At 35.8% G+C, this 22,462-nt stretch overlaps 1 protein-coding gene across 2 annotated transcripts in view; it reads right to left on the reverse strand.

Moving 5' to 3' along the window:
* Positions 1-4,834: 4,834 nt before the first annotated feature.
* HSD17B3 (hydroxysteroid 17-beta dehydrogenase 3) overlaps positions 4,835-22,462 on the reverse strand; it is a 67,506-nt gene continuing 49,878 nt past the window's right edge. The window contains exons 7-11 of one of the 2 annotated variants that reach the window (XM_074201714.1): positions 22,286-22,320; positions 19,668-19,749; positions 17,798-17,863; positions 11,772-11,921; positions 4,835-5,087 (exon numbers count right to left, since the gene is read on the reverse strand). In XM_074201714.1, coding sequence (XP_074057815.1) covers positions 4,983-5,087; positions 11,772-11,921; positions 17,798-17,863; positions 19,668-19,749; positions 22,286-22,320 — 438 coding nt within the window. In that variant the 3' untranslated portion in view covers positions 4,835-4,982. Of the gene's footprint in view, positions 5,088-6,382; positions 6,663-11,771; positions 11,922-17,797; positions 17,864-19,667; positions 19,750-22,285; positions 22,321-22,462 lie in introns of those variants that run through there. The other variant, XM_074201713.1, reaches the window with a different exon arrangement.

Consider the following 22,462-nt stretch of genomic DNA (forward strand, 5'->3'; position numbering starts at 1 on the left):
GACTTCTAATCATATAACAGAAATCTATTCTTCCTTCCTTGGTTCTTAAAATGACTCTAGTGTTTAATGTGAAAACTTAATGAAATAGCACATGTATCTTTCCTGAACTCCCCCAGCAGGAAGGAGATTCCTTCGGGACAATAAATCACAGAAAAGTTAAAAGAGACACAGAGTTAAAAGGGACCGTAGTGATCAGGCATCCAACCCTTCATTTCTCTGTTGCTGTTCAATTGTTTCAGTCATGTTCAGTCATGTCTGACTCTTTGTGACCCCATTTGGGGTTTTCTTGGCAGAGGGGTTTGCCATTTATTTCTCCAGATCATTTTCCAGATGAGGAAACTGAGGCAAACAGGGTTAAATGATTTGTCCAGGGCCATTCAGTCACTAATTTTCTGACCAAATTTGAACTTAGGAAGATGAGTTTTCCTGACTTCAGACCCAGCCCTCTATCCACTGCCCACTGAGACTCAGAGAGATGAAATCGTTTGCTTTGGGTCACACATCTAATAAATGACTCAACCAACACCTGGAATCTGATCTTCTGCAAACCTTTGGCATTTCAACATTTTGGCAGATGACTTGGAATCAAGAAAAGCCTGAGTTCAAATTCCATTTCGAGTGAATTGTTGTACTTCTAGACCAGAGCCACAGTGACCTTCAGCTGAAATAGTCTTCTCAATTGCCTAGAGCAAAAGTTCAAATTCAAATGCCTATTAGTGCTAAGATTAATAGCAGTAATTTATCTATAGGTTACCATTATTCCTTTTATGAATTAGAATTTCAGGGAAAATGTATTTATAGAAAACTACCTGAAGTAATAATTTCAGAATAGTACTGAGTCATCGACTTTCTCAATAATCTCACAGAGGGGAAGGGAAATTTCAGAAGATATTCAGAGGTTCAAGATTATAGAAAGCTCTTCTAGATCTTTAAAGAGAGGAGACAACTATTCCAGACCCTAGAGAGATCACTGTCTACGTAACATAAAACTTAAATACTCTAATGAATCTCAAATAATAAACTGGCAGCCAGGTAGCCCCAGTGGATAGAGTGCTAGATCTAGAGTCAGGAAGACCCGGGTACAATTTTACCTCTGGACAAATCAATTAAACTTCTGTTTGCCCCAGTTGCCTCAATGGAAAAATGGGGAAAATAACCACCTATACCACACAAGAGGTAATATTTATAATATCTATAAATTATAAGTAAATTATATTCAATAATATTATATTAAAATTATATTCAATAATAATGGTTATGTAGATATAATATTTATAAAATACCTTAGCACTGTACCTGGCATGTAACAGACACTATATAAATGTTTTTTTCCCTTCCCCTTCTCTGATCAAATCCACCAGAGTTATTCCATTTCCCTGTATCTGTTAGTTATTTTTCATTTTTTCAAAACTATAATTTTCTGTTGCATAGCCATGTAACAAATAATATTGGTTGAATATGGATAGGGAAAGGACTCAAATTTGTGATTTCGTTGATATAAGGAATCTTTGGAAGTAAAAAAAAAACCCTCAATTGATACATTTCAACAAGTTCTTTGCAACTGAACACTGAGCCCTGGAGAGGTTCCAATATGTATCATAAACATGACTTGGTCTTTCTCTTGACTACCCTCTATCCCACGTGGGCAGCAAATTGACACAGTGGATAGAGCACCAGTCCTCAAATCAGGAGGACTTGGTTCAAATCTTGCCTCAGACACTTGATACTTACTAGCTGTGTGACCATGGGCAAGTCACTTAGCCTTGCATCCAAGGCCATCTCCTGTCATCCTGATCCTTATCTGGTCCCTGGACCAGATGGCTCCAGATGAGAAAGTAAGGCTGGTGACTTAACACAGCACCCCCCCCCCAAAATCCAGTTCATATTCTTGTTATGGCATCACCTTCCTGATGTCATAGTCTTCTTCGAGAACAAAGTACAAACATCACCATCAAATTATATTGAAAATTGGTTTTTAAAAGATAGGTTTTTCTTTCTGTGAGACAGGTAAAGTCAAAAGGAGACTGCAAATGTTCCAAAGGCAAAACATCTCACTCTCCTCCTCCTATTTTATTCTGGATCCAGTTTGTTGCCCATTTGTACAATCTAATAGACAAAATCTGTAGATTGTCCATCCAACTGCATATCTGGAAAATAGACATTCCTCAACCATTTGGTCTTAGCTATATGAATATTTAGCACAAATTCTCTTGAAAAGGTTTTGCAACATTTCAGGACATGTTGAAAGGATATGTAGCTCTCCAGAAAAACAAACATACACACAATACAAATTTAAGTTTAATCTACATCATTACCATTTCTCCATCACTTTATTAAGTTTAGACAATCAACAAAACAAGAAATCATGCACCGAAAAATTAATAATGATCTCTCAACAATCAATTTAAACTGGCTCCAACCAGTTTGGCTTGATGCACACTGGAATGGGGTTGACCACAAATAATAACTCTTCAACTTGGACTCAACTTGAGCTGGATTTCCTCCATTTTACTAGTAAACACCTTTGGCCATCCTTTCCCTATCTGTTTAATGACATGTATGATATTTATGATCAGTGGATCCATGAACAAGTTTATCTCTCATTATATAACTTCCTTTTTTCATTTCATCTCCCAATTAACAAGCATTTATCATGTCTTCCTCCCACCCTGACCAATTTAAAAGAAAAAACCCTATTTATAATAAATATGCATAGTCAGGCAAAATAAATTCCCAATTTGTATCCCAAAATGTATTTCATTTTGTTCTAATTATGTCTTTCAAGTAATTTTATGGGAAGGGATCATTTCATTTTCATTTTTATATTCCCCAGTGCCTAGTAGTACAGCAGCTGATACACAATTAATAAATTCTCATTGATTGACCTATGCATTTAAGGCAGCATTTTGTTCTACTAAGTCATATCTTTTATAATTAGTAAACAATAAGTATAATGGGATATTGTATTCTCTGTGACCTATTATGGAATACTGTTTGCAAAAAAGATTGACTTTTCTATTAGTCCTTTCATAGAGGATAGCTTCTATGAGAATGTAGGTAATGCTTCTAAATATTCTTTAGAGATGGTTGTTGATGATCTTTTAATCATATTTTTTGGAATTAGTAATGACTAAGATTTTTTTCTTCACATTTTTAACATCTTCCCTTTCTGCAGATCCTGCACAAAATCTCTTCAATATATACTTGGCACACTGTAGCTGTTTTTCCCACATTTGTTCTCTTTTCTACATTTTTACCTATTCTTTAAAAAAAATTTTTACATTGGAGTATATTCCTTTAAATATCCAAAGTTTTATTTAAATCATTTCTGTGGGCTTTCCTATTACCATATAATTTTTTTTCCCTTTTCTGCTTATTCTTCATATACATCTGGGATTGTGATGCTAGAGTCTACTGTCCATGATAGCAAAAAAGAGTTTGTTATTGTAGCACCCATAAATGATAGGATGGCTCTTCTGGAATAGTTACTCAAAGTCTAAGATACTTTCTGGGACTCTAATCCAGAAATTATAGTTCATGAATTCCCCATTCATATTTTTCTTCTTCAAGTTAGTCAGAGAACACAATTAGTTCAAAGTAAGGACATTTATTGAAATAAAAGATTAAGATTTACAAAAGAATATCCTCCTTTCCCATAAACTTTGGGCACACACTTCCATTGATGGTTTGTTTATTTGTGGAAGAGTAAACAAATACAGAAAAAATATATTAAAGGCACCCACCCATGGGGAACACCTACCTATGAGTGGATAACATACCTATGATACTGAGGTGTCCTTTTTGTCCTCTCATGATGCTGCTTCAGCAGCTCCTCTCTTTGGGAGATGCCTTGTCCAGGCACATTACTCTACAGGGGACATTAGTCCACTAAGCTCACTGGGCCAACTCTCCTTATGAAAGGCCCCATTGGTTCAGCTAAAGTCCTTCTTTCAGACACTGCTGTGTTATGAGCAAGGAGTCATCAACTATAACCCACCTGAGGCACCAGGCTTTACTATCTACCCTGACACTCCACCCAAGACCCCTCCTTAATGGTTTGCCTTGCTCCCCACCTCCACCCCACCCCACCCCCAAAGCCCAGATAGTGTCACTTATCTGTGGATGACCCCTAAGAACTTATGATTTTGTTATCTTCCTAGAAGTTAAATCCTCCTATTTTATCTCCTCTCCTTCTCCTCCCCTACTAACTAGAATATGAAGTTCTTGAGAGCAGGGACTGTCTCTTTTAATTTTATATCCTTGGTGCTTAACACATAGTAAATACTTGGTGAGTTTTTTTATGTATGAATATACTTGCCAAAACAAATGTTGCTGAGAGAAACACATACTTTTAACTTCCACACAGAAATTATTAAATTTTTAGAATATACACTTTACATTAAACTTTTAGACTACACAATTTAATTTCAAATACAGCAAGTAATCAAATGATATAACCCATCTGTATCATCAACCTGCATAGTGGAGTGGAAGCAAGTCATTTCTCTTTCAAGATTCAACAAGTACTGGGGCAGGCCGGCTAGGTGTCCTAGTGGATAAAGCACCAGCCTTGGAGTCAGGAGTACCTGGGTTCAAATCCGATCTCAGACACTTAATTACCTAGCTGTGTGGCCTTGGGCAAGCCACTTAACCCCGTTTGCCTTGCAAAAACCTAAAAAAAAAAGATTCAACAAGTACCAAAAAATTTTACCTCATTTGTGCATATTGAATTAAATAACTACTGCTCTGCATTCATTGTTATTTGGAGCAAATTTGCTATGTTAACCATAGTTATGTAGATTTTAATTTCAACTTTGTTTTACTAGGAAAGGTGGATTTTTAAAAACAAGATTATACACAAAACTATCCAATATTTTGGCCATGGCTTTTTATGCCCCTCCCCTCCAGATTTACACATCCCAAAGAGTAGTATGCTCTTCACAGTTTGGTAAATGCTAATTTAGGCGGTTAATGGGGAAGAGTCACTGATCATTTTGTCTTAGGTAATGTGTGCAATGGATCAGAAGGATGTTTTGAAATGTGTCACTGTAGAATCCCCAGGAAGGAATCAAGTCTATGAGGTATGCCTTCACACTTCATGAGATTATATGGAGGTGATCTTTTGGCCAAGATTTTGACTCTTTCTCCTTTTGGAAGAACTTCACTGAGAGAATAAATGACCACTCTTTGAGAACTTAGCTTGAATTAATCACACTTTTGAATTGAACATAGATTCTATTTTCTATTCAGAGAAGGGTACTGTTCTTGAGAGTCATAATGCAAAAAACAGAGAGATGATATTTTATCTATAGGAATCAGAACAAATCTAAAATCAGAATTTTGGGGGAATTCTAAAAATAGCACTTTATTCAACCTTAGCATAATTAAATTTTAGAGCTGAAAAGGATTTTGGAAATTATCATTTTATAGGAGGGGAAAATCATTATTTTGCAAGAGTAGAAACTGAATCTCAAAAAAAAACATCAACATGCCAAAAGTCACACAGAAAGTCTCTCCTCCTTAGCACTGTCTCCGAAAGATACTGGTTCAGAAATTCTACTAGATAAATTTCCACAAGTTAAATTTTCTAATGCAATTTTGCAGAGAATTCAAGTCCCCAGAGAAAATAGCAAACATCTCTTTTGAACCAGGAGAGGGCAGTGGTGACATAAGACAGACTTTTATATGCATAGGAAACTAATTTTTAAAAAAATCCTCCCATCCCCCACCCTACCCCACCCATCCACTCACTATCAGATAAATTCTAACATAATTAAAAGAATTCTGGCCCTTGGCTGACCCTCTTTGGTGCCCTGTGACATTATTTTGTTGAAGAATGTCTAATTAAATAAGTAGTTCTGGCTGGATCTTCCCAACAGTTTAAAAAAGATGCTATCTAAGGACCAGTCCCAGAAACATTTTAATCCTGAGAGCATTTTTAAAGTCTCTGTAAAGCCATTTATTCGCCATGATCCCATGAAGTGTGGAATGGAAGTATCTCCATCCCTGTTTAATAGATAAGGAACCCAAGGTTCAGAGAAATTAAATGATTTTTCTCTAGGTTCCATAGCTATTAAATTATCAATGGAGGATTAAACCCATGTCCTGTAAATTCAAATAAATTTCTTTTTCCATAACACTATTTAGGGAATAGAGTTTGAAAAGAAAAGGATAGATGGCAACTTGTTGAATGTGTTGTTTCTCATTCAGGTATTGGATGGAGTGAGTGGCTGCTCTGTGTCCCTTCTAAATCTTGAGATTTCTCATCCACAATAACCCCTATCTCCTCTCTCTCTCATGCTCATGAAAAGTCTAGTGTCACACCCTTTTACCATTCATATCTTTTAGCCCCATTCTGGCTGTCCAAATAAATTTCCAGACATGAAGAGAAGCAAAACTTTAATATTTTAAACATCTACAATATCAAATATCTGCAGCTTCAGGTTTGTGAAGTAAGGATTACAACTTTTATTGTTCTACAGACAAATACAAGTACATCAAGATTAGTGCAGCTGGATGCACCCATTGACTTCTTCCTCCCCAAGGATGACTTATTGGATGTTGGGATTTTGTTTCTGGTTACCTGAGCAAAGGGTCAAAATGATGTTTTGCAGTTTCTCACTGTCCAATACACAGGAAGGAATCAAGTCTACAAGGTACGCCTTCACAAATCAAAAACACAAATATTAGTGTTTAGGAGGAAATAAAAGCAATTAAGCTGATAAGTAAAAGAGTTTGAGTTTATAGAAATGACTTTTTAAAAATTCCCAGTTTACAGAAACTGACAACATTTTTCTTCCTGGTCATTGATAGCACATGAATACAATGTATCTGACTTTCCCTGTGTTTGAGTTACTCCCTGAAGCAATTCAATCACTTTATTGTTTTGGGGCTTTGGGGGGATTTTTGTTTGTTTTTGTGGGGCAATGAGGTTAAGTGACTTGCCCAAGGTCACACAATAATAAGTATCAAATGTCTGAGGTCTGATTTGAACTCAGGTCCTCCTGACTCCAGGCCTGGTGCTTTATCTGTTGCATGTACCCTTAATCCTATCCCCTTTCATCTTCTGAATCAGAAAATACCTCATTAATATCTTTTCTCTCCTTAAATTTCAACATCTTACCATTTCCTTTCCTGTTGCCTTCAAACATACCCAAGTCCTCTCTATCCTTAAAAACAAAACAACACAAAACAAACAAAAAAAAATCTACTAAAACCTACTCCCTCTTTAAGTTATCATCTTATGTCTCCCCTCCAGTTTAACTTCCAAATACCATGAAAAATGCTGCATACTTTCATTGTCTCTATTTCCTCTCTTCTCATTCTTCAGATCTTCACCTCCCTTCCCAGTCTAGTTTCTTACCTCATAATAACTAAAATTGCTACATTAGATAAGCCAGAATGCCAAGGGAGGAGGAGAGCAGAAAGCATAATAATGTCTCAGTAATGAGACTAGAAAGGTTATCTGAGAGCAAGTCATTAGAAACTTTAAAAAGCCTAACAGCTATATTTATTTTATCCTTGAATCAATGGGAAATAACTGGAATTTATTGGATAGGGGATTGATCTGTACTTAAGAAAAATCACTTTGGTTATTTAGATGATAGAGAAGGGAGATACGTGCAGGTCCTACTAGAAAGACTTTGCAAAAGTTCAGGTAATAATTGACTGAGATCTGAACTAAGGTAATAGCTATATGAAGGTGTGAGGTTATAGGAATGTTGAAATCACAAAATTAGTCACTGAATGGCTTTATGGAGAAAGAGACTTCGAAAAGAAGAAGATGTCAAAGGAGTGACCCTGACTGGAAGAATAGCGGTTCAAACATAGGAAAGTTTGGAAAAAGGGATGTGTGGGGGAGAGAGAGAAAAAGCATTCTTTTGAACAAGTTGAGTTGGAAATATCTATAGGAAATCCACTTTAATGTTCAATAGGTGCTATGTGATGATCTCAAGAAAGAAAATGGAGTTGGATATGAAAATATGCAACAGAAATGATTATTAAATAATTATTAAATTAATAATTACATGGTTATTAAACCCTTGAAAATAAAAGGAATGACTAAATGGAGAATTTTGATAAAAAGAAGAGAGCCAATGATTGAGTTCTGCAGGGTGTGTCTAGAGTTAGGAAGGGTTATGAGGCAACAAAAGAATCTGAGAACATGCAATCGTACAGGTAGAAGAGCTAAAAAAGATGAACACCACAAAAAGAGGAATATCCAGGAATTCAGATCTAGAAAAGTGAAGACAGATAAAAACTATTAAATTGAGCAATGAAATGAAATTGGTAATTTTTTAAAGGGCAATTTTAGATTTGACAAGCCAGACTTGGCAGGGGGAGTGGGGTTGGGGGAGAGGGGAAGTGGGGAAGATGGTGATTTGAAAAGTGAGAAGAGAGTGAATAGAGACAATGAATGTATGCAACTTTTTTCTTGGTATTTTGAAGTTAACAAACTGGAGAAGAGACATAAAATGATAACTTAAAGAGGGAGTAGATTCCAGTGGAATTTTTTTTTAAGGATAGAGAGGACTTGGGGCATATTTGAAGACAACAGGAAAGAAAATAATTAGGGGCTGAAATTGAAGGAAAGAAAGGATATGACTGAGGTATTTTTCTGATTCAAAAGATGAAAGGGTATGGGATCAAGGGTACATGTAGGAGGATAGGTCTTATTGAGGAAAAAGACCAACTCATAACAGAGACTGTGGTAAAGGATGAGAGGGATATTAAGAAGTATTGAGATGAAGAGAAAAGAGGAAGCTCATAAAAAGTATGGTAAAATTCAAGATTCTATTAACAGTAACTAGTCGACTTGGCGGGGGGGGGGGGGGGGGGGGGGGAGAAGATGAGATTAAGGAGACAAGAAATAGGTCTAAACTTCCCAAGCTTCTACATTATTAAATATCCTCTGTTTTGGACTAGAAGTCTAAGCTCCAATCTCAGTTTTATTAATAATTTCCTAATAATAAGAACAGTTAGCTTCTTTTGACCTCAGGTCTCTCATGCGGCAATTCTGGATGATCAGTACTCTATAATTAATTTAATGGTCTAGGATAATTATATTAAACTTTCAGTTTTTAACTTATAGAAAATTTTCTTTTGGAAAATAGGCCTCTAAATATTATAAATTCTTCAAATGTTTATGAGAAAGAAAGAAAGAACAGAAAAGTATAGGTATGATTATCATGACCATAAACCTCAAAGGACAGATAGAGGATTTAGAAACTTCAAAGGGGAAAAAGGGATTGACCTACAAATCTATTAACACTTTACTGACATCTCACATTCCTAGAATGATAGTGTAAAGATAGTGTAAAGTCCATCAGTCAATTTTACATATTTTTTTTAACAAAAAAGAAGAAGCAATTCAAAAATTCCAATCACATCTTACTTCTCTTGTTAGTCTTGTAACATTATTTCTGTGTTTAATGAAGGGATAAAATCAATAGCTAATACAATAAAGGCAGAATTTTTGTAGTTTTTCCTTTTCCTTTCCTCTAGCATTTTTGCTGAGCTTCCTTCTAATGGGCATATACAATGAGACAGGTTAATTATCCCTAAAAGATGGATTACTGTACAATGGATATAAGCTGATTCTCCAGGCTGTTAGTTTCTCTTCCCTGCCCCCCCCAATGAAATACCTTTTCTTTTTTTAGTTTTTGCAAGGCAATGGTGTTAAGTGGCTTGCCCAAGGCCACACAGCTATTATTATTATTATTATTATTATTATTATTATTATTATTATTATTATTATTATTAAGTGTCTGAAGTTGGATTTGAACTCAGGTACTCCTGACTCAAGGGCCGGTGCTCTATCCACTGTGCCACCTAGCCGCCCTATGAGATATCTTTTTGAGAATACAGAACTCCCCAACACCTAGGAATATAACTTGCAAATTTATTATTTATTAACAGCTGTCCCCAGAGTATCACCTCTTAGGGAAGAGATATAGGAGTACCTCTTCTTTTGGGGACACTACTGCCTTCAGGATCATTTTTCCCAGTTGTCCTGCTAACTGCCCTTGCTCTCCCTTTTTGAATTCTTCCCTTATTTTTCTCCACCTTTATTCCCACTCTCACAGAAGATCTCAACCTACCACAATGTTTGCCAAAGACCTAGACTGCTGCTTCTGCTACTGAAGACCTAGATTTGCTCTTCTCTGCCTGAGACTCTCTCTCTACCTTGTAGGGGTCTGTACTGATAACTATGGTTACACAGTGAGGAAGAAGCAGGGTGTCCCCAGTTCTCCCTAACTGAATTTCTGAATTTGAACTTGGAATAAATTTTCTCTTAGAAACCATTATTAAAATGGTAGTTAGAGGATCCAAGAATCATGGTCACTGATTCAAGCTAGTAATTATCTAAACTAGGGATCTTAACCTGGGATCCCTTTTTGTAGATGACTAAAGGTCTGAAAAATTGAAAGGGAACAAGAACAACTTGATTTTCATCAACCTCTTTCTGAAAATATTTGCTTCAATTATTTATAAACATTACTCTGATAACGGGTTCATATGCTTCATCACACTATTAAAGGGATCTAAGACATAAAGTTAAAAACTCCTATTCTAGACCAACCTCCTAATGTTACAGAAAAGGAAACTGAGGCAAATAGAGTGTTTTGATCTGCCCAGAGTCAATCAGAGAGTAAGTGGAAGAGTAAAGATATGAACTCAAATCCTCTACTGACAGCTCCATTACTCTAAAGGCCATGGATAAATAGGCTCTTATGGACTGATTTGGGAAATTAATTATCATTTATATAGCACTTGTTTTATGGGAAATGCCTTTTGGGATCCATTTTTAAAAATCTGGGGGGCACCTAGGTGGTGCAGTACATAGAGCACCGGCCCTGGAGTCAGGAGTGCCTGAGTTCAAATCTGGCCTCAGACACTTAATAATTACCTAGCTGTGTGGCCTTGGGCAAGCCACTTAACCCCATCTGCCTTGCAAAAAAAAAAATCCTTTCTTTTGAAACACAACTATTACAAGGTCAGATGAGGGACATTTTTCTCAAAAGGTAAGTAGGAATTAGAAGTAAAAGGTGAACAATTTGAATTGATTTTTAATTACCGAATAGCTAGCATTTATAAAGAACCTTAAGGTTTGCAAAGTGCTTTAGAAATACTATCTCATTTGATCCTCAAAATAACCTTAGAATTATAGGTGCTATTACTAGCCCTATTTTTACAGATGAGAAAACTGAGGCAGATAGAGTTTAAGAGACTTGCTCAGCATCATACAGATAGTAAGTATGTGAGGCTGGATTGAGGTCTTCCTAATTCCAAGTCCAGGACTCTGTATATTACTTTATTCAGTAACCTCATTGCTTAACCTACTATCCAGAAATAATCATGACTTCTTACTCCAAGGATCTGTGATTTTATGGTGTAGATATTACCTCCATCAAAATCCTTCAACAACTTAGTAGATGGATTTTATGAATTGCTAAAAATGAAATTTTTATCTCCTAGTAGAAAACTGTTAGACTGTGATCCAGTATGAAATTGATAAAACTTGTTCTCAGTTTACAGACACACACTTCTAAATTCTTTCCAACTTAGAAGGACCTTTCAGTTTATTATTTTTCTGACATTATTATCAAGAACCCACATTCTAAAGACTCCCATAACATATTGTAATATTAGAAAAGAACTTCAATTTTGAGTTAAGTGCATCAAAAAATCAGAAAAACATGTAGTTATGCAGCAATAGGTCCCATATATTTTTCCTCAGTGATTTCTCTTAAAGAAGAGTTTTATCTTACCAAGATTTCATGAGCCAGGCATCCACAAATTTCATCTCCAGCTGCAACTAAATCCAAGGATTCCTTAACAAACTCATCTGCTGTCTTTGTTATTATGTTGGGGTTGAGGTGTTTTGTCATTGGGGTAGAAATAGAGTAAGGTGTTATCACCTGAAACAAGAGAGAGTAGATTTCTGATCTACTGTAGTCTCTCAATCAATTAACCAATAAATATCATTAAGAATGTATACCATCATTAGGTATGTGTGCCAGTCACTGTACTAAGTTCACTAGGCATACAAAAACAGACAATAGAGAGTCTCTACCCTCAAGAAGCTTACAATATTTTTTCTGATTATATTTAATTTTTTTACAATTATGTTATGAAAGTTTTTCAACATTTTCAACATTCATCCATTTGCATATTTATGTGATTTTCTTCCACTCACCTTTCCCACCTCCCTCCCCTCAGCAAAAAACTGCCTAGTAAAGTTTGTACATGTACATTTGTGTTTAATATATTTACATATTAGTCATTTTGTATATGAGGAATTAGGACTAACAGAAAAGAAAGAAAATCATGGAATAGGTGTGAAAAAAGAAAATTTTTAAAGTAAACATAGTATTCATTCATATCTATGGAGTTTTTGTTTGTTTGCTTGTTTTCCTCTAAATGTGGATGGCATTGTCCTTAACAAGTCTCTCAGTGTTGACCTAGATCTCTGAACTTCCGCAAAGAGCTACATCAAACATTGTTGATCAATTCACAATGTACAATGTTCTCTTGGTTCTGCTCCTTTTGCGTAGCATCAGGTCCTGTAATTCTAGAGTCCAACATAGTTTTTTCTAGAACAATAATACTCCATAACATTCATATACCATAATTTGTTCATCCATACCCCAATTGATGGGCATCTCTCAATGTCCAGTTCTTTGCCACTACAATAAGAGATGCCATAAATATTTTGGAACTTGTAGAACTTTTTCCATTTTTTATGATTTCTTCTGGATATAGACTGAGTATTGTATTTCTGGGTCAAAGGGTATGATTAGTTTTATTACTCTTTGGGCATAATTTCATATTGCTTTCCAAAATGGTTAGATTAGTTCACAATTCCCCCAATAGTGCATTATTGTCCCAATTCTCACAGTCTCTCCAGTATTGATCATTGTCCCTTTTTGTCATCTTAACCAATCTGATAGGTGTGAGGTAGTACCTCATGGTTGTTTTAATTTGCTTAAGAAGCTTACTATCTAATGAAGACAATGAAAATTATACAAAGCATACTCACCATTATTCATGTCATCATATCATATTCTTACCTTTCTTCCTGCTCCTGTTCAGTAGAATAAAGGTAACCTCTTAGAGGGTAAAAGATGTTATTAAAATATTTATTTATTTTGATGTTTTTAATTCTTAGAATTTAACCAGAGAGGTAGTAAATGCTCTCCAAATTTCCTCCACAAAAAAATACAGAACACAGCAATAGAAGTCAGGGTAAAATAGCTTTCCTCCTAAGATAACTTGAGAGAGCTTCACAAAAACTCAACCTCCAGGAGTGGAAGTTTGTCCTGAGTAAAGTACAAATACCTCCAGGCAGATGCCAGCCAATCAATAAACAAGTACTGGGAGCAACTGGGTCAGGAGGCATCCTCACCCCAGGAATTTTCACCTCACAGACTGTGTAGGAATTGGGGAAGTTGAATTGGGGAAGATTGAAAGACCCTCTGCTGTAACCACTAGGAGTGTAAAGGAGTGAACACAATACCAACCAAGGAATGAGTACAGTAGGAGAAGCATGGGAACTCTACTGGCTTGTAGGCACTTGTAGAAGTTCCTGATATTGGTTCCTGGATATTAGGGAGAACTGGTCTGTAGACTCCTGGGTAACTGCAGGGAGCAAGAAGTGTTTGTAGGTCAGCATGGCTAGGGACCCTAGCCATGACTGAAGAAGTTCACTGAGGAAGAAATTGATGGGAAAAAATGTAAAGGAAGGAGATTCAATAGTACCAGACCTCCAAATACATTATAAAGGCAGCAAATATCAAAACTCTCTGAACTGATTAAGAAATAGAAAGATCAGTGCAATAAAGTGACTATACAATATACAGTAGTAAAGGATCATAGTAAGCTTGTGTTTGATAAATATAAAGATCTGAGTTTTGAGGATAAGAATTTGGAAAAAAAAAAGATTATTAGGAAAATTGGAAAGCAGTGTGGCAGAAATTGGGCATAGACTATTATTTAAAACCACATCCTAGATATAAAGGGAGACATTCCAAGAAAATTAGAACATAAAATATACTACCTATCAGACTCATGGACAAGAAAACAATTCATGAATAAATGAGATAGAGATCAGGGTGGGGTGTAAAATTGATAATCTCAGTGATATCAAATTTAAAAGTTCTTATACAAAAAAACCAGTATAACCAAGACTAGAAGGAAAACAGAAAATTTGGGGGGAAATTTTCATAGTCTTTGAGATAATGATCTCATTTCCCGACTATATGAAGAACTTTGTCAAATTTATGTGAATATGAGTCATTCCCCAGTTGATAAATGATGAAAGAATGTGAAATTTTTCAATGAAAAAACCAGAACTATAGTTATATGAAAAAGCCCTAACTCATTATTGATGATAATGATGATGATGATAACATCAGGAAGGTGATTCCATGACAAGCACATGAATTGGAATTGAGTGAGGGGGCTGTGCCACGAACTTCTCTTTCTCCTTCAGAGCCATTGGGGTCCAGTGGCTAGATATGAATCAGGATGACTGGAGATGGTCTTGGATGAAAGGCAGTCAGGGTTAAATGACTTGCCCAAGGTCACACAGCTAGTGTCTGAGGCTAGATTTGAACCCCCATCCTCCTGACTCCAAGGCCAGCCCCCAGATTAGAGAAAGCAAAAACAACACTGAAATATCATCTTACTCTGGTCAGATTGGCTAAAATGATAGATGTCCTTCAACTGGAGAATGACTAAAGAAGCTATGGTTGTATCATTGTGATAGAATATTGCTATCCTATGAGAAATGGTGAGCTGGTTGATTATAGAAAAACATGAAAAGACTTGGATTGTGAAGGAAGATGCTATCCACCTCCAGAGAATGAATGAATTGACAAATAGTAATATGTTTAGTTTTCCATATAGCTACATATGTGTGTGTGTGTGTGTGTGTGTGTGTGTGTGTGTGTGTGTGGGCAAGGTGGGAAGATAAAAAGTACACAGCAGAAAACAAAAGAAAACTTATAAATAAGCACAGAAAAACTGATTAGTTTTGAAAATAATATACAGTATTTATTATATAGTTTTTCACTCAAATCTTAGTACTCTTCTCCCACTTTCCAATGTTGTTCCTTTCAGATACTCTAGTAAGAAGAGAGTTATATATAGCTGTTTATAGTTTCTTGAATGACATGAGAGACATCAACTACAGTCTTTTCAGTGAGATGTAAGTCTCCCAGGTCTTACTCTTTGACCTATCACTATGACCTTCAGATATCAAGCACTGCCATCCTACCCTCACCTGCAGATGCCCAAAGAAATTTAAATTTTGAACACTGAAACCTCTCAAAATAGCTTGGGGTTTACAGTTCTTTTTTTTTTTAAGGACCATGTTTTAAACCCAAATCACTTTAGCACTCATTGATTGTCCAACAATGATGCTTTGTCCTTCGTTCTCAAAGAAGACCATGACATCAGGGACGTGATGCCATGACAAGCATGTGAATTGGAGTGGGGGGTGCTGTACTAAGTTACCAGCCTCACTTTCTCCTCCAGAGTCATCTGGGTCCAGTGACCAGTGATGAATCAGGATTACTAGAGATGGCCTTGAATATGAGTCAATCAGGGTTAAGTGGCTTGTTCAAGTAAGTGTCAAATGTCTGAGACTAGATTCAAATTCAGGTCCTCTTGACTCTAAACTCAGTATTTTGGCTCTGATGGCTCAGAGTAAGTGCAAACAACAATTGTTCTCTTAAATTAACCCTGATTGCCTTGTATCCAAGACCATCTACAGTCATCTTGATTCCTGACTCTCAGAAACCCTGAGAGTCTTCTCCTCTGATTGACTTTTTTTGACTAGGTAAAAGGGGTCTTTCTCTGCCTCATTTCTTATCCAGTCTTAACCATGGAATAGCCCTTGTCTCAGTCAAACTGAGACCTGTTAAAGACCTTAGCTTAAAAAGGCCAAGGTCTCCCATGTCATCCAGGACCCTCTCCAGTCATTCTGATCCATATCTAACTACTGAGGCTGTTGACTTTGCACAGTCCCCCCCCTCACTCAAATCCAATTCACTTGCATGTCAAGGCATCACCTCACTGATGTCCTGGTCCTCTGATAGCTAAGGACAAATAACTATTTAACTTGACACTATGACCTTCTGATCCCAAGCTCTGTCATATGATCTGCCAAAGTACTCAATCTCACCATCTGACCTTCAGTTTCACCCTTATAATTTCTGGACATTTACATCTGTCATGATGTTGAATTCTCATATATGTATTATTTCTCCCAAATTGAATGTAAACTTTTTGAGAACAGGTACTATCTTTCTTCTTTTGGAATATCCCTAGAATTAAGCACATCGTTCAGCACAAAGTAAACACTTAAATGTTTTTTCTTTCCTCCCTCTCTTTCTTCCTGTGGAGAGTACTTACAAATCATCATAGCTCTGCCCTTTTCTCTCCCACCTCTTACCTACCATTCTACCACCTGTGGGAATCTAATTGGAAAATGTGATGCCTTGAGAGTGACACAGAAAATATTTTTCCCCCATTAGAAAACAGAATGTGTAGGATGGTAAAGTCATTTTGACGGGCATCATTATACCCTTCAACTCTGATCACCCTCACCCCCACTATCTTCAAGTCCTACTTTCATTCTCCTGCCACTGTCTTCTGGGTCCTTTAAGATGAGGAAAGCAATAGAGGCAGAAGTAAAGGCAATGTCCAGAGAAATTCTTTACAAACAATAGATGCTTAATATGTTTGCCCAGCTGAATTGAATTGGAGGCAACGTAATTCTATTGCATCACCTGGGAGTCAAAAGAACTAGAGTCATTTACCACCCATATATAAAGGCAAGTCCCTTGATCTCTGAGACTCAGCTGTTTTATCTTTAAATGAGAAGGTCCATCTAGATCTAAATCTGTGATCCTTTTTAAAAGTAGGAACTATCAAATTAACTGATGGAGGAACAATGTCCACTCCCCTCAGTAACCTTCTCTTTATACTTATTCCTAGGTGAACATGGGATTAAATCACCCAGAAATCTTAAATGTCACAAAGCTAAAATGTTGCAAGGTTTAAAACTCAAATCCAACAATAAAACTGTGCATATCCTAGGATCCAGCAATACTACTCCTAGTCTGAATCCCAAACAGATTAACAAAAAAAGGGGAAAAGACTCGCATGTATATAGCAGCTCTGTTTGTGGTGGTAAAGAATGGGGATGACTGAACATATTGTGGCATTATGCATATAATGGAATATTATTGCTCTATAAGAAAAAACAGCAGGCAGATTTCAGAAAATCCTGGAAAGATTTGCATAAACTGATAATGAGAGAAGTAAGCAGAACCAGGAGAACAGCAACATTGTGTGATGATTAATTATGATAATTTTAGCTCTTCTCAGCAATACAGGGATCAAAGACAATTCTAAAAGACTCACCATAGAAAATGTCACCCACTTACAGAGAAAGAATTATGGAATCTGAATGCACATCAAAGTATACTGTTTTCACTTTTAAATTTTGTTTTTTGCTTTTTTCCTTCTTGTGACTTTTCCCTTTTTGTTCCAATTCTTCTTTCACAACATGACTAATATGGAAATATGTGTAACACAACTGTACATGTATAATTTATATCAGATTATTTGCTCTTCTAGGGAAGGGAGAGGGAAGGTTGGGAGGAAGAAAACTTAAAAAGTAAATGTTGAAAATTATCTTTACATATAATTGGAAAAATAAATAATAAAAAGAAAAAAGGAAAAAAGTCAAGTTCAAGATCCCTTAAAGAGGCACTATTTATATTACCTGTATAATGATTCCTTTCTCCTTATACTCAGATTGCAGTGCTTTGGAAAATGTGCATACAAAAGCCTAGGAAAGAAACGAATTAGTCAATGAAAAAATCTCTTTCTTACATGACCAATGAAAGGAACTTCCCCTTTTCAACCCTGAAAATTTCAGTATCAGTAAAAATCTCATTTTTCTCTTTCCTTCACCACCCACTTCCAATTGTAACAATTTTACACCTACCAAAAAACCTCTTCTGTCCTTCCCCCACTCTCTAGTCAAGACAAACTTCTTGTTGGCATTTGAGACTCTCTATAATTTCAGTGCAACCTATCTTTCCAGTCTTGTTTCATACCACTCTCCTTCATTGCACTCTGTTCTCTATCCAGACAGTATTATTAATTACACCCTGATCATATTCTTCCCTTTTCTGCTGCTATTCAGTTATTTCAATCATGTCTGACCCAGGGTATCTGAGGTCAGATTTGAACTCAGAAAGATGAGTATATATATATATATATATATATATATATATATATATACATACATACATTAAATCTGTTCTATCCATTGTGTTAGCTAGCTTCCTTTTCACTGTGCCCTTTTTCCTTTTCACTCCCATGTATTTGCATCTTAGAAGGGGGGATAGTCTTCTTCATAGTCATGATAGATAACATTCATATAGACTTACCTTGTGCCAGGTACATTTGATCTTCACAACAACCTTGGGAGGGAAGTGCTATTATTATCAGCCCCATTTCAGAAATGAGGAAACTAAAACAAATAGGGGTTGTGACTTGCCCAAGGTCAAAGAGTTAGCAAAATATCTTTAGTCACATTTGAACTCAGTTCTTTCTGATTCCAGATTCAATATTCTACCCAATGAACTACCTACCTCATCCTTCAAAGCTCATGGCCCCTGCTATCTAAACTGTATGACTTTTATTTGTTAATATATCATATACGTTCCCTGCCTCCTCTTAATAGACTGTAAGTTCCACAAAAGGAGGTTCAGCACATTACACAGATAAGTACTCAATAAAGTTTTGGGTTTTGCCCAATGTATTGTATGTAGTAGGTATTTAATTTTTAATTAAAATGAAAATGTAGCAATTTACCAATTATGAATGAATGTTTATTTCCTTAGAGATCTTTCTGTTGCCTTGAACTGGAAGGAGCTTTTCCACAATAAAAAGAAATCATCCTTTTTAGTGAGAAAAACTCATTGTATTTAATTTATATTCTTCTTTCATATATATATATATATATATATATATACATATATGTATATGCATATTTATATATGCATATATGTATATATAAAACTCATCTTCCTGAATTCAAATCTGGCCTCAGACACTAGCTGTAGGACCCTGGACAAGTAACCTGTTTGTCTCAGTTTTCTCTTCTCTAAAATGAACTGAAGAAGGAAATGACAAAAAGCCAGACACAACTGAAATAACTAAACAATGACAACAGCAATGTATTTGTAAAACTTGTTTTGTGACTTTGTAGGCAACCCTGCTAACTTCTTCCCTTTTCATAGGTGGAAGTCCTGATTGGTGACACCTCAATGCTACTAAATCATAAAATTCTTTCTTAGTTTTAAACCTTTTACAGATTACCTTCAATTTTGTACTGCCCTCAGTATCTAGTACACAGTAGGAACTTAATAAATATCCACTGATTTTAAAGGGGGCTGGAAACCAGCTTCCTTCTTAGAAACCCCTACCCTGGATTACATTCTAAATTAGGTAAGTCTATGAAAAATCATTTTGAAAAATCTCCCAAAAATCAGATAGGAAAAAGAAAGGGGAGAACAAAATGGAGAAAGCTATACAATATCATTCAACATGTTGAACACTGAGATACAAAACTGGCTTCTTACTTTTGTAGATGAGTATATACTATATAATGGCCAAGGGAAGCGGCCTGCAGCCGATGAGATGTTCAGAATCAGCCCTTTCCGCCTGAAATCAAAATGAGCAAAGTTCCACACATACTTGTGACAAGATTCCATAATGTACAAAAAAATGCAGTAAAAACTTATTTGAGGTTCATGGGGATTGCTACCCAACTCTTCATGTTTTCATTTGCATTAAGTACTTTGCTTCTAAATCTTATTAAATGACTTCACCCATCCCCCTTTATTAACCAGGATGCCCCAATAAATGTATGTTGAACTTACAATGCCATCTTTGGGGTTCATGCTGTAGGATCAGGTCATAGAAGCAATTTTGAAATAATAAAACTCTTTACAACACACTTACCATACTTTAACCAATTCCAGATAGTTCAAGAGGGACTCATACTATTTTCCAATGCTAATATAGGTAACAATATAGAATGTGCCTTTTTTTCTAAAAAAAAAATCTTTTTAAAAAAGAATACATGTGATCTCTCAATTCAACTCAATGAAACAATTCTTTATCAAGTGCCATACATAGTACTATACTCATAATACAATGAAAAAAAAATGAAAATAGTTCCTGCCTTCATAGAGGATACATTCTAGACAGGCAGCTTGGTAGAATGAATTTGAAGCCAGGGGATCTAAGAACTCTTTTCCTCTTGAAATTGAGTTCATTTATTTGGATATTCTCTTCCTCTGTCCCTAGCCCCAAGAGAATGTAATTACCTAAAGAGTTGGACACGTTCATTTTTTTATTTGCCTTGAAGTAGAGGCAAAAAAGAAAGCTACCTAAGCAAAGTCATTACAAGAGCATTCAAAAATAAGAATGGAAAAAGAGTTACAAACCAAGGGAAAAAATGGAGATTTGCAAAAAACTATATACTATCAAACCATTTTCTCCTCTGAGGACAGTGGAATCATCATGTTTGGACCACAGTTTCAGATATATTTCTCTGAAGCATATAGTGTGCTTGAGCCCAAGGGAATGTATTTGCAGAGTGGAGCAGCATAGACACCAATTGTACCATACTGTTGAGTAGTCCACCATGAGACAGATCAGCTTACTGACAAAAGATCATCTTCGAAAAATCATTGTACTGGCGATTAAATCATTGAGAGACAGATCATATTGTCGATAACATCATGAAACAGATTAGTTTTATCTTTATGGCTAAAGACTATTGTCATAAAATCATTGTACTGGCAATTAGATCAAGAAAGACAGGTTAGGATATATTGTGTTATCACCAATTTGCTGCCAGACTAGCACTTTCTCCAGTGTTGCTGGAGTGCCATGGTACCTTGCCAATATGGGAGGGACCCACATCCATAAAGCCAAGGAGTCCCATTGCATCCAGGCCATCACCTGAAATCCTGTTTCCTATTAAATCATGTCTTGGGGTGCTAACGCCACATATGATGATATATTCAAGAACTATTTATTTACTTATATAAAATTTGCTGACAGCTGAACCAAGCACATAATAGATTCTAATAAATGTTTATAGAATTGAATTTCATTGAATTTCAGGCTTTTCCATTTGTATTTTTATGTGAACTTGAACAAATATATTCAGCTTTCTGGACCTCCATTGCCTCATCTATAAAATTTTATAAACAAAAGAACAATCTAGATGACTTCTAATGTCCCTTATGGCTCTTAATGATCCTAGGAATGACATTATAAGTCTAAAATATTTTTCCTATAAAAAAATAAGAAAATCTACCACTTACTGACCACTTAAGAAAAAATGTATTGGTATTAAAATTTTCAAATATATGCTATTAATAACAGCTAACAATTATAAAATTTCCAATATGTGCTAGTCGCTGTGTTAAAGGCCTTACAATTATTATATCATTTGATCCTCACAACTCTAGGAGGTAGATGCTTTTTATTATTCCCATTTTCCATATAAAGAAACTGACAGACAAAGATAAATACTTATCCAGGATCACAGTTAGTGTCTGAGGCAAGATTTGAACTCAGGTCTATATAACTCCAAACTCAACACTCTGGTACCCTGTCCATGTGCTATATGTCTGTGGGTAATGTATGTATATATATTCATGTATATCTCTCTGTCTATATATTTGTGTGTATATAGTTATTTATACATATTTTTACATATACTTCTCTGTGTATATGTTGTCAATCCCATCCTACCAGATCTTTGAGGTCAGGGATTGTTTTGGTTTTTTGCCTTTATATCTTCGGGGCTTGTCAGGAAAATGACCAATAAAAATTGATTTGAATTGAAACATGGATTCTCAAAATAAAGAATTTAGTGTGAATTAAAAGGGCCAGGCTACCACTTCAGTATTCTGACTTATACAGTTCCCAAGTCCATATGAAAAATTGGCTCAGGGACTTTAAAAAAAAAATCCTTGTTTCTCTCATTTGTTAAAACAGTGCCAGCAATAGGAATCAAACATCTCAGTTATCAGCAACCTGGGAGATTAAATTCTAAAGTTTCTTTCTAGTTGAGCTAATAGTTGAGATAATAAATTGAGATGACTGAGATAATAACTGGGAAATCTGTCTGAAAAGGGAACTTGGAACCTGGAAAGGGACTGGATGGCTCAGGACTTACCTTATTTCCATGTCTCTCAGAATCAACCGAGTCATCTAAGGGGGATAACAGAAAATAAGAATTGTCAAAGATGTTTGTGGGGAGGGGGGTGGGGGTGGAGAAGAGGCGTAGGAGATAAAGGGAGGTCTTTAATCCTTGCAACAAAACTGCAACAAGACTGATAAAGATTGCAACAAG

This window comes from Macrotis lagotis, chromosome X (genome assembly GCF_037893015.1).
Source record: "Macrotis lagotis isolate mMagLag1 chromosome X, bilby.v1.9.chrom.fasta, whole genome shotgun sequence".
NCBI lineage: Eukaryota > Metazoa > Chordata > Mammalia > Peramelemorphia > Peramelidae > Macrotis > Macrotis lagotis.